The following is an 18,368-nucleotide window of genomic DNA, read 5'->3' as shown; positions in this document are numbered from 1 at the left end:
CAATACCATTGCTACCCAGAACGTTACAGAAGATCCGGATGGATCAAGTTACAACGATTCTGGTAACCCCATTGTGGCCAGGAAGAAGCTGGTTCAGCGCATTGACAAGCATGTGTTTAGAAGACCCGATTCTGCTTCCCCAGAGACGCGACCTTCTTCAACAGGGTCCCCTGACCCATCCGGACCTACACAAACTAAAACTGACAGCTTGGTTACTGAGGCCGAGATCCTGAAAGCCAGAGGACTCTCGCACGAAGTAATCGAAACCCTACAGAAGAGTAGGAAGCCAATAACTAACGCCATTTATGGCAAAGTATGGAAAAAATTCTCATCATGGTGTTCCCCAAACAGACCGGATCCTTTCAACCCAGATATTGCACAGATTCTTCAATTTCTCCAGAAGGGCTTGGAACTGGGGCTTTCACCTAGTACCCTAAAGGTTCAGGTGTCAGCTCTCGGGTCTTTCTTCGACCAGGATCTAGCAAACCACCGATGGGTCAAACAATTCATATCATCGGCAACCAGAATCCGTCCCAGACTCCATGTCCATACCCCGCCTTGGGACTTGAACCTGGTGTAAAAAGGTCTGACCGGGAACCCCTTTGAACCCCTTTCAGCCTCCAGCTTAAAGATCTTGACCCTGAAAACCGTCTTCCTGGTAGCTATGACTACTGCCAGGCGTACAGGGGAGTTACAGGCCTTATCAATCCAGGAACCATTCCTGACCATAACCACGGATAGCATAACCTCAAATTAGAGCCTTCCTTTACACCTAAGGTAGCTTCAGACTTTCACATAAATCAGGACATCATATTACCTTCTTTCTGTCCAAATTCACACCTGGACGTCCGCAGGGTGGTCCTGTTCTACCTCCAACAAACGGAAGGTTGGAGGTTGGATCAAAACCTGTTCATCCAGTGGGCAGGACGAAATAAGGGCAAGAAGGCCGCCAAAAGCACAATCGCTAATTGGATTAAGCAAGCCATTAGCCTGGCATACTCTTCTCAGAAGCTTACACCTCCAGCTTCCCTGAAAGCCCACTCCACCTGCTCAGTCTCGACTTCCTGGGCAGAGAGGGGAAGCGCATCAGCAGAGCAGATATGCAGAGCCGCCACCTGGTCGTCAATCCATACATTCACCAGGCACTATAGGCTCAACTTCAACAGGCATCTATCGTTCGGCAGACGCGTTCTGCAAGCTGTTGTCCCTCCCTAAAGAAATTAGCGGTTGGTATCACTCCGATACTGCTGTCGTGGAAGGTGACTAGAGAAAATAGAATTAGTTCTTACCAGTAATTCGGTTTCTAGGAACCTTCCACGACAGCACTAATTTCCCTCCCTATCTAATTTATTTATTTAATGATTCCTGCACTTAAGTGGTAACTATACATGCTACTGTGTCCAGAAAAAAACACTGGTGGTTGCAGGAAGGGGAGGGGTATTTAACCTCTTTGTTTCCTGTCCCCTATTAGGGCGGGGAGACATCCTCCGATACTGCTGTCGTGGAAGGTTCCTAGAAACCGAATTACCGGTAAGAACTAATTCTATTTTCGTGATACAACAGGAAGTTAGAGTCTACAAAACTCTAGCCATGGCTTTTTGATAGGTTTTTTAACTCATGGAGGATCAGATTCCGGTTAGGGGCTATAGAAATCTAATGGGGAAAGAATGGAAGACCGATAAGAGATAGGGCGAGACACAAAAAAAAATGCTAAACAATGCAGGATACAGTTGTGTTTATTTGAGAACATACTCATTTGGAGTCCAGATGATGGCGGTGATGGGTCAGCACTTTTGTTTTACAAAGGCTTCATTTACACAAGGCTTATTTTAAGCAAATAAAAAGACCCCTGATATTTCACACTTTTTAATTCAAATGTATCACTACACAACGGATTTGAAACCTGGTTTGCATCCATGTTTTAGGGATACCCGTTGACTTGTATGTGCGAGTGTTAAATATTAATTGAATTATTCTTATACTGAATTCTGTACTGAACACATTGTCTTTCGTTGACGTTACAAAAGCTATTTCTGTATATGTAGCTCAGAGTATAAGTTAACACCATATAGAGAGGACATGTGATCTGTAGGACACATAACTGAGACTCACAAAAGGGTGGGGGCTGTCACCTCCTGCCTTCACCATCATTCTCCATGGATGTCAGACAAGTCACACAAGGAAGGAACAGCTGGTAGCCATGATTCTACTCCATGAAAGAAAAATGACGTCTACTACGTTTATGTTTTGCTGCAATGTGGTTTTTCTGTGGATAATTCAATAAACCACTACTTTTTTTATGAAAATATCATGACATTTTTTTTTAAGAGTAAGCACCTGGTAAATAGTCTTGATTAAATAAATGTGCAAAATAAGCATATTTAACAGCGAGTCTGTGCTGCCAAACATGGATCAGAATCGGACTACCTCTGAGTCTCACATATCTTGCTCTCGGATCTGAGATTTTCATGGATATGTGAAAGGAAAACAATTCAGTTAGATGGGTCTGTGTGCTGTTCGAGGAAAAAACGGACAGCGCATGGACATTTCACACGAGCTCTGCGCTCAACCAACACCATCATCACTGTCCTTCGGACGTTTTGAACATCAATAGGAAGCGAGGGCTGCGGCTGCTCTCTAATTTCCTCTTGATGACATAATCTCACTTGAGTCCCGGGATGCATGTAATGGTGACGTCATTGCCTGCTTAAAAGTCATGACGTCATGATGTGATCTTGTATGCTGATATGTGATAGATCTTCCTCATCAAAGTCAGAAGACTCATCATGAGAGGTTCTGTGATTTCAGCGCAAGTGGTGGTGATCTGAAGATGTGGTGAGGAGCAGAATGGCCATAGAGGTGAACTTTTGACATCTTACATTTATTATGCTTTTGAGGTTTAGAAATAACTACTCCGCAAATCCAATTTCCAGGGAAAATTCGCACCAACAGGCAAATTTGAATTTTGCCTTATCCACTCTTCTCTAGTAAATAGCTCAACATAATATTACAAGTGGTTTCTCCAAATTCAACACAAAATGCTACTTTAACTGACTACTGCAGTCTCAGACTTACTTAACTCTTCATGAAAGTGTCATTATTACTTAATATTGCCTCTTTGGCTGTTATAACCTACTGCAAACAAGATTCATCAACAGACACCAGCTTCTGGCAGCTTTCCTGTGGAACCTTAGCATATTCCTCAAGGACATTGGCCTTCACGTAACTAATATTTTGGGTGTTTGCACCGAAACTGTCTTTTTCACGTCTCACCAAAGATTTTCTATGGGGTTGAAGTAGGCTGTGACATTTGATTGGCATCACTCGCCAGATGGAAATTCCAATGGTGGCTGCGTTTCAGATTGTTCAGAGAAGGCATGATGTTTTTTCTAAGATTTCCATAAACTTAATTGAATCCATCCTTCCATCTCCACATTACAGGTTTCCAGTCAAAGACAAGGCTTAGCAGCCTCAGAGCTTCACCGGGCCACCGCCATGCTTCACTGTAAGCATCACCGAGTCGGTGCCATGCTTTAATGAAGGATGTGACGCTCTTCTTATGAACAAGCCATGAGTCAGGAAAGTCAAGGAGTCCAAGGTAAAAAGCCATAAGGATAGGTCATAATTAGAGGGATGAGATAAAAGCGTCGTCCGGTCACAGTCCAGGGAAGGAATTCCAAGAAGGTAGTGGATCAAGACAAAGGGGCCAGGCGAATGGATGGTCAGAGGCAAATCCAAGGTTAGCCAACAAAGATCAGAATATAAGTACTGGCAAAGCTACAACTGGCAATGTTCTAATCACTGTCAGTGTAATAATTATATGGGTACTACGGAATCTGATAGCATGGGATAAAGCCAGTCTGAGAGCAAAGTTGCAACGAAAGATGTAGTTACTCAAAAACAGAAATGTAAACAGAACTAACAGATATTTCTGCAATTGTAACGAGGTCCTCAGCTCTATATAATCACAGCAAACAGAATAGCGAACAAAACATGGTACAGATATTCCTGCAATAGTAACGAGGTCCTCAGCTCTATATAGAAAATCACAGCAAACTAAGAAGCGGGGCGCGACCGCTAATGTGAACCAGTCCAGCAAGGAAATAATGTGGAAGCAAACAAGACAGTTGAACGAGGAAGTCCAATAAGGTTATAGTGCAAATGCACACAGTACTCAAATGATGAAGTCCAGCAAAACTTGCTCACATGTGTGCACAGTACTTGTTAGTAGGAGTCCAATTGTTCACAGATGGTGCGTCATGTAAATGACGTCCTGGAAAAGAGAGGACGAGGGGAGAAAGAGGGAGAGCACTATCTAAGTATAGTAGATGAGTACATCTTTCTTGGAGAGAAAAGCACAGCTTGAATCTTGCTCACCTGGTGTGGTTGTGCAAAGAGGCACAACACTGGGAAAAGTTTTGTACAACTAAGGAAATCCTTCCACTGGTGTACTGCAAGTCGCAGCAGTTCCAGAGGCAGAGGTAGCTGAATGGGGTGAAGCAGACCACCGAGTAGAGAGCAGCAGAAGCAGGGAGTTAGCCAGCAAGCAGGCAGATGCTCAGGAGCCAGCAGCACAAAATACTCAAGCACAGGTGAACAGAAGACCCTGACTTAAATAGTCAGGACAGACAGGAAGTTCCATGACAGGGCGAGATTCAAGACTCCATCTTGGATCAGGGCGAACAGACACCAGGAAAGTCCGGAATCCTTACAGTCAGCCAGCTAAATTGCCAGGTAACCACCCACAATAGATGACAACAGTAGTAAACCCCGACAGGTAACAGGCAGTATTCCAACACCCTTGCAGTGTCCACAAAGCATTGTTTTGGCTGATATGATGTGCTAATCGATTCGCACTAACTCTATGCTTGGGTCTATGAAGTGATTTTCTCCTCATTATTGCGACACAGCATGGCCACCAGCTCCCTCCTTAACCTCAAAGTTTCTGTGGAAACACATAATGAATAAAGAAAGAGAGGCCCAAACACAAGTATACTCTTTAAAAGAAGTATTTACTAAATATTTTGTTGCATACAATTATATTGCATTCTATTTTCTTTTTGGATTACAGTCGCTATTGGTAAATTGTCATTATCGTGAATTGCAAGAAAAAAAGCAAAATGACTACTTCCTTGTGTGAATTATTTTAAATGGGTCGTACTAGGCTATATTAGGGCTCAGCACTTATGCCAACGTAGAAGGCACATGCTACTGCGCCTAGTGACTAGCTGCAGTGGTCACGTACCCCGTAGTTGTGCTGACACCATTGCAACCTGTGAAAAAAGACCAGAGCAATCATGGAGAGTCATCCCTGGAGCAGAGGAAAGTGATAATCTACAGAGTTCCTTGTTTTTAAAGAGGTCATGATGATGACCATAAAAACGCTATCCCCAGAAACCCCTTTAAAGAGTGAACCTTCTGAAACTTCCCTTAGCCCATTGCCCTGGAGTAACAAGTCTCTGAGTATGTGCTCCTATAGGCTGAGATCTGTCAATCCAAGGCAGCAGGCAAGGAGAAGCAGCTCTTAAAGTATATTTTTATCTGAAACAACGCAGCTCTTCAGAGTGAAGCATAGCTGGCTGAGATCAAACAGCCAGTGCCTGATGCATCCTGCCCGCGAATTGGGCAGCATGTATCAACTGACAGGTTCACTTTAACAATATATTTGTTGTAGACAAATTATTTCTCACATTCAGGCCAACAAGACTGTTTTAGGGGCCAACAAGACTGATTGTCCAGTTAAAACATTTTCCTCATTCTGGGTATAAAATGTCCTTACCTATTGTATGACTTCTCAGATGTGCAGTAAGATTTGATTTCTGGTTAAAACATTTCCCACATTCTAAACAAGAAAATGGCTTCTCCCCTGTGTGAATTTTCTCATGTGCAAGAAGACTTGATTTCTGGCTGAAACATTTCCCACATTCAGAACATGAAAATGGCTTCTCCCCCGTGTGACTTATCTGATGTCTAACAACATGTGATTTCTGGTTAAAATATTTTCCACATATTGGACACGAATATGGTTTCTCCCCTGTGTGACTTCTTCGATGTCTAACCAGATGAAATTTCTGGCTAAAACATTTCCCACACTCAGAACATAAATAAGGTTTCTCCCCTGTGTGAGTTCTCTGATGTTTAACAAGATCAGATTTCTGAGTGCAACATTTCCCACATTCAGAACATGAATACGGCTTCTCCCCTGTGTGAGTTTTTTGATGGTCAATGAGAACTGTTTTTCGAGTGAAAAATTTCCCACATTCTAAACATGAAAATGGATCATCCACTGTGTAAGAAGATGATTTAACATTGTTTCTGAATGTGATATTTTGATTTTGCTTAACAGTCTGTGATGAATCCGAAGATAAGAGCTGTTGAAAAGGATCAGATGATAGATCTTCACTGTAAAGGGCTGGAGGTGTATCTGAGATAATGGCATCCTCTTCATATGTAAATGTTGTGATACCACAATCTTCTGTTTTAAAATCTATAGGAATCACATGTTGCTCTAAACTTCTGATATAGTCATCTGCCAAGAAAAAATACAGTTATTACATTTAATTTATTTTTTAAATTTAACTTTAAAATTATATTGATATTTTATTACATTTGTATACATGTATACATAAATTGTACATACAAATTGCATTTTTCAAAATTCATTTTTTTTTAATTAAAGTTGCTATGCACTTTATAAATGGGAATCTGGCCTTGACTGTATTTATAGCTACCATTAATAATATGGTGGCAGTGTGGTATTTTAAGGGGTTGTCCACTCAGTTCTACAACCTCTCCTTAAATGTTGTAGTCATCCAAGAAAAATATTTTAAAAAAGTAATACCCCCTGCACTTGCGCCATTCCATTGAAGTCGATGGCTGGTCTCCCAGAAATTGCATAACATTGTTATGTTATGTCAGCACTGCAGCCAATTTGTGGCCGCTAGTGATGAGCGCTTGTCACTCAAGTTTTCTTAGGGTGCTCGGATATGCACCAAGCATTGCTGGTGCTCGAGCGACATGTTCGATATCCCATGGCCACATGTTTCACAGCTGTTAGCCACAAAACATACGGGGATTGCCTGACAAACACGGGTCTGGCATACCCGAGCACTCTAGGCAAACTCGAGTAACGACCACTTGCGCAAATCACTAGTGGCTCTAACTGGCTGCAGCACTCACACGTTCCCCGGACATCTCTGTTTTGTCTGATGGAAGTATAAACCTAACATCACACAAGCATATCTTGGTTGGCTGCAGTTCTCACATAACATAACAATGTCATGCGAGCATTTGGAGACTTGGCACTAAAATTGCCGAAACTAGAACCAGTGCGGAAGGCAAGTATAACTTTTTTTTATGGTACTCAGTGGACTACAGCATTTAGAAAGGCTTGGTCCAAGTAGTGGACAACCACTCTGACTTCTTTCTACTGCAGCCAGTTTTTACCTTCCTGACTAGGGCAGATTTCAAATTTGAAATTTTTTGTGGTAATAACTTTGGCATGCTTCTTCCAGTCCCAGAGATTCTGAAGTTGTGTTTTTTTTATTTTTGTGACACACCATACTTTGTTAGTAGTTGATATGGTTTTACTTATTTATGAATTGAGTTGTGCTCAAAAGTTTACATACCCCTGCAGAATTTTTGCTTTCTTGGCCTTTTTTCACAGAATATGAATGATAACCCCAAAACTTTTTCTCCACTCATGGTTAGTGGTTGGGTGAAGCCATTTATTGTCAAACTACTGTGTTTTCTCTTTTAAAATTATAATGAAAACCCAAAACATCCAAATGACCCTGATCAAAAGTTCACATACCCCATTTCTTAATATCGTGTTTTGCCCTCTGTAACATCAATGACAGCTTGAAATCTTTTGTGGTAGATTTGGATGAGGTTCTTTATTTTCTCAGATGGTAAAGCTGCCCACTCTTCTTGGTAAAAAGCCTCCAGTTCCTGTAACTTTCTGGGCTGTCGAGCATGAACTGCATGCTTAAAATCTCCCCAGAGTGGCTCAATGATATTGAGGTCAGGAGACTGAAATGGCCACTCCAGAGCCTTCCCTTTGTCCTGCTGTAGCCAATGACAGGTCGACCTGTTTTGGATCGTTGTCATGTTGAAATGTCTAAGTATGTCCCATGTGCAGCTTTCAAGCTAATGATGGCAAATGTGCCTCCAGTATTTACTGATAACGTGCTGCATTCATCTTTCCTTCAACTTTGACCAAGTTTCTTGTGCCTTTGTAGCTCACACATCTTCAAAGCATCCAGTACCTCTCTATTGTGCATCTTGAAACAACCACACCGCTAGTTTTTAGAGAGTCCAGCTGATGGATTTTTCTTTGCATTATGAACAATTTTCCTGGCAGTTGTGAAATTTTTGTTGGTCTACTTGACCGTGGTTTTGTTTTTACAGAGCCCCTGATTTTCCATTTGCTAATCACAGTTTGAACGCTGCTGACTGGCATCAATTCCCTGGACATCTCTTTCTATCCCTTTCCTGTTTTATACAGTTCAACTAACTTTTCCCGTAGATCCGTTGACAATTATTTTGCTTTCCCCATGACTCACAATCCATAAATGTCAGTGGCTGGAAGAAAGATGCAAGAGTCTGTCTGGATCCTAGAAACTCACTCAGCTTTTATGCACACACACTGATTACAAGCAAACAGGCCACAGGTTAGGATGTAACCTTTAGTAGCCATTCAAAACCATTTGTGTCATTTTCTGTGCATGTTATCAGGCCAAAATCACCAGGGTATGTAAACTTTTGATCAGGCTCATTTGGATGTTTTTGGTTGTCATTAGAATTTAAAAAGAGGAAACACAGTAGTTTGACAATAAATGGCTTCACCCAACCACTAACCATAAGTGGAGAAAAAGTTTGGTGTTATAATTCATATTCTCTGAAAAAAGGCCAAGAAAGCAAAAATTCTGCCAGGGTATGTAAACCTTTGAGCACAGCTGTATATTGGGGACTCTTCACATCATGAGTTTGATGAGTGGTGGCAGATTTTGTGTATCCAGGGTGTATGTACTGTGTTGATTTGTGAATTATTCTCTATAGGTTATAACAGATTATGAGCGCAAGACTGAGTAAGAGGAGATATAATAACCCGTGCAGGCGCACCCAGCGTCACGTGCTTTGAAGTATGTACATGATACTATCATTATGTCTTTGGAGTGTGGGAGGAAACCGGAGAACCCAGAGGAAACTCACAAAAAAAATGAGAAGAACATACAAACTTCTTGAGGATGTTGTCTTTGGTGAGATTTGAACCCAGGACCCCAGTGCTGCATGCCTGCATTATGTAGCCATCGTTTTTCTAACATCCATTTATTTGGTTAGAATTTTAGAAGAATCAAAAAGTAAGCATTACATTTTTCATTTTCCAATTTATCTTTTAATGCACATGCATGGATTTTGAAGTGTGCACTTAAACTAGATCTTTAAAGTGGTCAACAAAATTGTGGAAATTATATACCGGAATTATGAATCCAAAGAGTAACTCAAAAAAAAATATCTTTCAGAATTAAAAACTTATTTCGCAACCAAACTTTTTGAGGTGTCAGAGGCCTAGGACCGCACAGATGGATGGTAATCGGGTTACATAAGCCTGGTCTATCAAAATGTTTGTAATGTAACTAACACAGTTTTAAAAAGTTTATAAAATATTTTGGAATTGGTAAATGATTCTGGTGTTTGAAAATAAATAATATTTTAAAAAAACAGACAAAAAAACTAGTTTTACTACAAGTCAGTAGTCCTGTCTATTACCTGGTGATGTGAGGGGCTGGGGAACCTCCATCATGACGTCCTTGTATAGATCTTTGTGTCCTTCAAAATACTCCCACTCCTCCATGGAGAAATAGATGGCGACATCCTGACACCTTATAGGAACCTGACACATACAATGATACCGTCATCCCCGATTCCTTCATAGTGTTACTGTGTAATGTCCCAGCATTCCCAGCAGTGTCACCTCTCCGGTCAGCAGCTCAATCATCTTGTAGGCAAGTTCTAGGATCTTCTGGTCTTCAATGTCCTCATATATCAGGGGGTGAGGTGGAGGTCCCGTGATTGGACTCAGTGGTTTTCCCCATCCCTCAGACACAGGGGCCTGACAGTGTTCGCTAGAGGTCTTCTTCACTACTGTGTAATCCTGGGTATAGAGAGAGACATTAATCTCAATACTGACATTTCCAGAGTCCTCACCTCTCCAGTTCTGTCCATCTGTTATTCCCATAGATAAGAATGATATAATGTGATGTCATCAGAATCTCTCACCTCTCCAGTAAGCCGGAAGAGGATCTCTAGGGTGAGGTGTAATATCCTCTCCACCATCTTGTCCTGGTCCCTATCCATCCTTCACGGGTCAATCAGGAAAATCCGTGTATGTACAAGACTCCACTGAGAGGATCCGATATTGTAGGGATCTAAATGGGAAGATGATGATGTAACATCATCACAAATCCCAGGAAATAATACAATTACAGGAGATAATAAGGGAAGATATATGTTGAGATGTAACATGTAGGTGTTATATTATCTCTATTTTTCTATTGACAGGAGCACTACTTCAGTGCTGGTGAATTTACACCTCTTATACCTGCGGCGTGTGCAACATTCACTGAAATTTCGATTTCTTCAGTAATAATTATCAGTCAGCATTATTAGCACCATAATAGTACGACGACTGAATTTATGCCACTTTTCAGCATAAATTATGGGGAATCGGTTTTCTCTCCCTGTAGGCAAAACCGCTTGGGGTTAGTGCATAAGAGCAACATCTTTGAATGCTGGGAGAACTTTTACATCTTTGTTATGCCAGAAAACTGGTGCAGTGGAAATATTACATTCCCATTAATATATTTAGAATTATTTTTGGGGACTTCAAAGGTTGCTTTTAAAGGGACACTGTCACCTGAATTGAGGGAACAATCTTCAGCCATGGAGGCGGGGTTTTTGGGTGTTTGATTCACCCTTTCCTTACCCGCTGGCTGCATGCTGGCTGCAATATTGGATTGAAGTTCATTCTCTGTGTCCTCCGTAGTACATGCCTGCACAAGGTGCAATCTTGCCTTGCGCAGGCATGTACTATGAAGGACAGAGAATGAACTTCAATCCAATATTGCAGCCAGCATGCAGCCAGCGGGTAAGGAAAGGGTGAATCAAACACCCAAAAACCCCGCCTCCATGGCTGAAGATTGTTCCCTCCAAATTCAGGTGACAGTGTCCCTTTAACAAATGTATGTCACGGTGTAAAAAAATGTAACAATAGTGTCACATTAATCTTATTGTTTTATACAATATTCTGGTCTAACGTTCTAGTCTACACCTCCAAGGTAAGTGTCTTCATTACCAGGAATAATGCTACAGACATTTCATGAGAGAATACTGTTATTTTAAAACTACTACTGAAGCCGAAATTAGGAAAAAAAATGTTTTGTTTCTCAGATCTCCAAAATATAAACAAATGCATTCCCTATAAATCTATATTTATGTGCAAAACAATAGCAGTCGAACATCACTAATGTGTTTAATTACTGTTTTTGGCACAAAAGATCATACAACATGGGAAAAAAGTCATGACTATGTGTAGGCGAGTAATAGGAAACCAACAGAATCAACAGTCATGACATTCACGCTGCTAATTACGGTAGGTAAAATTTACACATTTAATGGAAGAGGGTGCTCTAATTAATAGAAATGCATAATTTAATTCATGCAGTCAATCATTCTGTGAAGAAACAGGTCTCAATTATGGCCCTTATTTAAAGAAAGAGGGCAGCAAATGTTGTACCTGCCGGTTTCACCCTGTGGTCAGTGAGTAAAATGGGTTGTACCAGACATTGTACCGAAGAAGAAATAACTTTGATCAAGAACTTGATTGGAGTGGGAAAAAGATATGAGCAGAAAATAATTAACTGCTCAGCTAAAAAGATTTCCAATGCTTTAAAATGGCAACCAAAACCCAAAACATGTAGAAAAAGAAATACTACCATCTGCATAAATCATACAATCACAAGAATGGCAAAGAAGCGTCCAATAATCAGCTGTAGGGAGATCCAAGATCTTCAGTTCTTCAGATCTTCAAGCCAAGATGAAGCCAAGCTATTTGCAAGAAACCCTCGTAAAGTACCATTGCTGAAAAAAGATGTGTTGAAAAGGTTATAGTTTGCCAAAGAACACATTGACTGGCCTAAAGAGAAGTGGCAAAATATTCTATGGACAGATGAGAGCGAGATTGTTCTTATTGGGTCTAAAGGCCGCCGTTTGTGAGACGACCCATAAACGCTGAATTCAGGCCACAGGACACTGTGAAGACAGTAAAACATGGAGGTGAAAGCATAACGGTTTGGGGATGTTTCTCCTACTATGGAGTTGGGCCCAGTTATCACATACCAGGCACCGTGGACCAGTTTGAATATATCAAAATACTGGAAGAGGTTGCCTTGCCTTATGCTGAAGAAGAAATGCCCTTAACATGGGAGTTTCAGCAGGACAACGATCCAAAAACACCAGCAAGTGGGCAATATCCTGGCTCCAGACCGGTAGACTGATGTTATGAAGTGGCCGCCCAATCCCCAGACCTCAATCAGATGGAGAATTTGTGGAGCGACATCAAAAATGCTGCATTTAATACAAAATCTAAGAATGCAGAAGAACTGTGGAATGTAGTGCAGTCAGCCGGGGCTGGAATATCTGTCCGCAGGTGTCAGATGTTGGCCGACTCCATGCCACGCAGATGTAAAGCAGTTATCAGAACCAGAGCGCCCTCCCCGTATACATGAGCACAGCCAGCGTTCTATTACTGTACATATACACATGGCAGAGCTGGGGGCACTATCTCCGGGAATGGAGGGGTTACTGCCCCCTGCCCCCGCCCAGTAATGGGGAATCCCCAGCACCTACCTCCACCTGCAGAGCCGCACACCACATATATGGCTGCTCTGTGCGCACAGGACCTGTGATGAGGTCACAGGAGGGGAGGAGTCAGGGGGGTCACATGATCAGGGGCCTCAGCAGCATACGCAGAAGTTGGAAAAGCTGCAACTTGTCGACCATTCATAAGTGGGAGATTTACAGTGAAGGAGAACAGTGACCTCTCTGATCAGTGTCTGGGAGGCCGTGGTTGGTTCTGGTCAAAAAGTTGATCGTCAGCAGATTAATCTTTCACATTCATTTTTTTTTTTTTAACCATTCAAATTTTTATTGCATAATAAAATACAAAGGAACACAGAAACAGAATAGGAGGGAAGGGTAGGAAGGGAGGGGATACAGATCATAATGAGGATCATCATAGAGAACAGCCCAAGATACATAGGGATATGTACACATGCGAGAGATGAGTTTAAACACATCATTAGAGGGTTGAGGAGGAGTGGTGGTCCGGAGAAGAGACATAAGGTGACGAAGTCCAAGGATCCCACCATGTAAGAATCTTATTCTTCTTCGAAAGTCCGTCAGCAATAATTGATTCATAACTTAAATGAAGATTAATTTTAGCAATTAATTCAGTTTTGGAGGGAACAGTCGAAGATTTCCAATGCTTTGCAATACAAAGTCTAGCTGCTACAAGAATATTGGATATAACAGGTTGTAAGGAGGGAGGGAATTCTATCAGTGAAATTCCCAAAACTGCTAAAGGGCCTGTTAAAGTGACAGGAATTTGGGTTACTTCTGAAATAACTCCCTCAACCTGGCGCCAAAACAACCGCACCTGAGGGCAACTCCACCACACATGAGCGAGCGAACCTGAGCGATTACACTTTTTCCAACACATAGGGGAGGATTGAGGATATATTTTGGCTAATTTGACAGGCGTGAAATACCACAGAAGTTGGTTTTTTTGGATTGTTCGAGATGACCAAGACACGAGGAGAATTTAGATGGATGTAGCATAGCTAAAGACCAGTCATCTGGGGGGGCTTCAAACGAAAGAGCCGCCTCCCACGTGGCCATAAAGGGGGGTCTTTCTGAGAAATCATGAGAGAGGAGAGCTTTGTAGATTATTGAAATACCATGTGGGATTACAGTGTTAGGCCTAAAAAATCTCTGTACAGGAGTCTCCTCTCCCGGGGGAGACGCGGGGACACCAAACATATTCCGATGCTTTAAGAAGCTACGAGCTTGAAAATACTGAAAGAGGGCCTTAGGAGGCAGGTTATAACAAGCGGAAAGGTCCGCAAATGACTTCAGACCAGAATCATCATAGAGATCACTTATCCGGTGTATCCCGCAACTCCCCCAGGCGGAGAGAGACAGACCCTCCACTGCGTTTTCCAGTGCCCGAATAGAGATATAATCAAATAAGAATGGGAAATGGGAAGGGCAGGATTTTGTCCAAATCTTTGCAGCGGCGGAGATTGTTTTGAGAGATGAGCTCGGTTCAATCGAACGGAGTAGGCATAATTCTAGCAATAGTCTGAGCGAGGACCGAGGGGCGAATTGCGATTCAATATTAAACCATTGGAGAGAAGAGTTCCCCTCCCACCAGATTTTTAGGGGCTCTATAAGAGCGGCTTTGTGGTATAATTGAATTTTGGGGACTCCCAAGCCTCCTTTGGAAGATGGTTGTGTCATTAACGCCCGTTTTATTCTATGAGGTTTGTTATCCCAAACAAAACGGTCAATAACTGATTGAAAAGCTGAGAGATCTTTGGAGGGAATGGAGAGGGGGAGACATCTGAAAAGATAAATAAGTTTAGGGAGGATTAACATTTTAGATGCTTGTATTCTAGCCATCCATGATAGATGAGAACTCGTAAAAAGACCTATTTCTTTTTTAATTTCGGAAAGAGTTGAGTCACAGTTAACACGAACTATATTTTTAATATGGGTGATTTGTATGCCCAGGTATGTAAAGCCCCCAGGGGACCAAATAAAAGGGTATTTAGCCTGAATTTGGAGCTGGAGGGAAGTTGAAATAAACAAGGGAAAAATTGTAGACTTGGATAGATTAAGTTTATAGTAGGAGGCCTCGGCAAACTGGGAGAGGATGGAGGAGACCGCAGCTAGCGAACTAAGAGGAGTAGAACAAGTCAAAACTACATCGTCCGCATAGAGGCCAATTTTATGCTCGTGATTCCCCACCATCACACCCCCAATATCCGAACATTGTCTAACTGCAGCTGCCAAGGGCTCCATGATCAGAGCAAAGATGATGGGAGAGAGGGGGCAGCCTTGTCGGGTTCCATTTGAAATAGAAAAGACACGGGATTTGAAGCCAGCAGAACAGACAGAGGCACATGGGTTGGAGTACAGAGCCATAATGGCTGAGAAAATTGGGCCTGTAAGGCCAAACCTACTCAAAGTGGCAGCAATATAACCCCAGTGCACTCTGTCGAACTCCTTTTCCGCGTCAAGGGATAGGAACACAGAGGGAAGTTTCCCCCTCTCCACCACATCCAGCAGGTCAATTAAGCGTCTTGTACCGTCTCTAGTCTGCCTGCCTGGAACGAAGCCCACCTGATCCGGGTGAATTAAGGATGGGAGAACCGACATCAACCTATTAGCCCAGACCTTGGCATAGATTTTGACATCACAGTTTAGCAAGGCGATAGGGCGGAAATTACCAGGAGAAGTCATGGGTTTCCCGGGTTTAGGTAGAGTTGATATGCATGCCTCCAATCCTTCCTTCACAATGGAGCCAGTTGTGCGCCAATAGTTGAATAAGCGTAAAAGAAAAGGGGATAAAATAGAGAGGAACTGAGAATAATATGAGAAGGAAAAACCGTTTGGACCTGGGGCCGAGCGTTTTTTGGCTTCCTTGACAATTTGTAAGATTTCAAATGCCTCAATAGGGGCATTAAGGAGAGATAACTGTTCTGGGCTAAGTGAAGGGAGATTCGTTTTGTTTAAGAAGGAAGCTATTGAAGCCTGGGAAGGTTGGGGGGTGTTCGGGTCAGAATTAAGATTATACAGGGAGGCATAGTAGGAAGCAAATTCCTCCGCAATGTGGATGGGGTTATAAATACGGGTACCATCTGATTTAAGTAGATAGGCAATTTTAGATTGGGCTTCTTTTTTTTTAACACGTTTAGCGAGTAAAGTGCCAGCTCTGTCACCCATGGAGTAAAATTTAGCTTTAGATTTCCTTAGCGAATTTTCTGTTCTATGGAGGAGAAGCTGGCGGAGGTGAAGCCGTGCATTCGAGAGGTTAGAAAGGAGATGGGCAGAAGGGTGGGTCTTGTGGCGGGACTCCAATTGGGCCACCTCGGCTAAGGCAGACTGAAGATTTGAATTAAATTTACGTTTAGCTGATGCAGCCATTTTGATAAAAAGACCACGTGCTACTGCTTTATGAGCAAACCATAGAGAGTCCTCGCGTACATCCGCAGAGTCATTAAAAGCAAAAAACTCTTGCAGAGAGCGTTCAATTTGTGAGGACTTTGCCTGCTCAGCAAGGAGGTGGGTATTAAGGCGCCAGCGTGAGGGAGGTCTAATTGCAAGAGGGTCTTTAAGGGTAACTGAAGTTGGAGCATGGTCAGACCAGGTGATATTACCTATGGATGCAGCGGTACAGTGAGGGAGGGCTACGTCATTCACTAAGATGTAGTCTATCCTGCTGTAGGAAGCATGGCGAGGCGACCAAAATGTATAATCTCTTTCATTATAATGGAGATATCTCCAAATATCATGGAGATTGTATGAGTTAATCAAGTGGGCCGCCTCGCTCCTAGAAGCAGAGGAAGACGAACAGTCTAGATTTTTGGAAACCGGAATGTTAAAATCTCCGGCAATTAGCTTATAACTTTGCTGCAAATTGCCTAGTGCTGTAAAAAAACTATTCATAAATTTAGTTTGACCAGTGTTTGGACCATATACCGAGGCGATGGTGTAGGGGTTATTATTAATTGAACAAGAAAGTATAATATATCTGCCCGCAGGGTCAACCACAGATCTATGTAACTGGAAAGAAATAGTTTTACTAAGGAAAAAAGCTACCCCAGCTTTTTTGGATTTCCCGTTTGCAAAGAATTGGTGAGGGTATAGATTTGAGTACATTCTTACATTGTCTCGCTCTAGGAGATGGGTCTCCTGTAAACATATAATGTCATGCTTAGATTTAGCAAGTTGGCGCCAGACAAGTGATCTCTTGCTGGGGGAGTTAAGACCATTGACATTAATAGAATATAATGAAACACTCATGATAAACAGTTATTAGGTTATGAATGCAGGCATACATACTTATGCTCAGTAAAATAATACCATGGGCTACTATGTGGCAGCGATCTGAGATATGTAGGAGGGGAGAGGAAAAAAGGGGAAACCAAACAAACAATAACCAGACATTACAACAAAGGACCATCCAGGGAGTTCCTGTGTCCAAGGTGAATTAGCAAAACAGTTCACCTGTGGGGCAATAAGCTGAGGAAGGATCAGCCAGTGATCGACCTCAGCAAAAAATCAGCAAGAGAAAAAAAAGTAGAACAAAATAAGAAAGTACTATAATTGTGCGGGAAGAGGAAAAAAAAGAGATTTCCCTTTTCTTTCCAACCAGGAAATGGTTAGCACTTCAGGCGACCCTCCAGTCGGGGGTAATCCGGCGTCTTCGGGAGTTGGAGCTTTCAGATTTGGAGGAAGGAACAGCAGGGAGGGGGCCAGGAAGATCAAAGCCCCATTGCGACAAAGTCTTAGCTGCTTGCGACAGGGTTAGGCACGTGGTGACGGATCCATCCTTACGAATGCAGAGCTTGGTGGGGAATCCCCAGTGGTATAATATGCCTTTTTCCCTTAGGATTGTGGTATAGGGCAGGAATGCCTTACGGAGGGCTAGGGTTCCTGGTGATAAGTCAGGAAAGACAGTAATGGCCGCAAAACGCTCAGGCAAAGTTGGTTTAGCTCTCAGGGCCTGCAGAAACTCGTCTTTCATAACAAAGAAATGGATGCGGGCCAAAACATCTCTAGGGACCGAGGGGTCTAGTCCTGAGGGCTTAGGGATCCGGTGAATGCGGTCAATTATGATGCCTTCTTTAGTATAAAGTGGGAGGACAGTAAGGATAAAATCTTGAAGGAAGGCTTTAAGATCCTCCGACCCAACCGATTCGGCAATGCCCCTGAGTTTGACATTATTCCTTCTGGAACTGTCTTCTAGATCTAGAGTTTTGGCATGTGTCCTTGTAGCAAGCAATTGCAGATTGTCATGAGCGTCCCACAGGTCATTATGGGAGGCCACTAGTTCAGCCATTTTATTTTCTAGGAGGTCAGTGCGGGCTCCCAGTTCCTCCACCTCTCCCCTGAGCTCCGACATCATGGAGCGCATATCCTCCTGCAGGGAGGCACGAAGATCCCCCAGCATGTCCCTGAGAAGCGACGCTGTGACCGGGGCGTCAGGAATATCCGCTGCTGCAGCGCTTGAGGCAGAGGAC

General features: G+C 42.6%; 2 protein-coding genes across 2 annotated transcripts in view; both read right to left on the bottom strand.

Annotated features, from left to right (window-relative positions):
* LOC138664015 (zinc finger protein 547-like) overlaps nucleotides 1–12,965 on the bottom strand; it is a 48,616-nt gene extending 35,651 nt beyond the window's left edge. The window contains exon 1 of the mRNA XM_069750418.1: nucleotides 12,910–12,965. The gene's annotated coding sequence lies outside the window, so the exon portion shown is untranslated. The remainder of the gene's footprint in view (nucleotides 1–12,909) is intronic.
* LOC138664016 (oocyte zinc finger protein XlCOF8.4-like) lies at nucleotides 4,994–10,488 on the bottom strand. The gene is made up of 4 exons (XM_069750420.1): nucleotides 10,282–10,488; nucleotides 9,977–10,156; nucleotides 9,772–9,895; nucleotides 4,994–6,529 (listed from the first exon to the last, which is right to left on the bottom strand). Exons 1-4 carry the CDS (start codon nucleotides 10,357–10,359, stop codon nucleotides 5,754–5,756), a joined length of 1,158 nt encoding a protein of 385 aa, XP_069606521.1. The 5' UTR covers nucleotides 10,360–10,488; the 3' UTR covers nucleotides 4,994–5,753.
* Nucleotides 12,966–18,368: the final 5,403 nt, after the last annotated feature.

Source organism: Ranitomeya imitator, chromosome 2, assembly GCF_032444005.1.
Source record: "Ranitomeya imitator isolate aRanImi1 chromosome 2, aRanImi1.pri, whole genome shotgun sequence".
NCBI lineage: Eukaryota > Metazoa > Chordata > Amphibia > Anura > Dendrobatidae > Ranitomeya > Ranitomeya imitator.
Note: the sequence above shows the minus strand (reverse complement) of the source record. Positions and strands in the feature narration are given on the sequence as shown.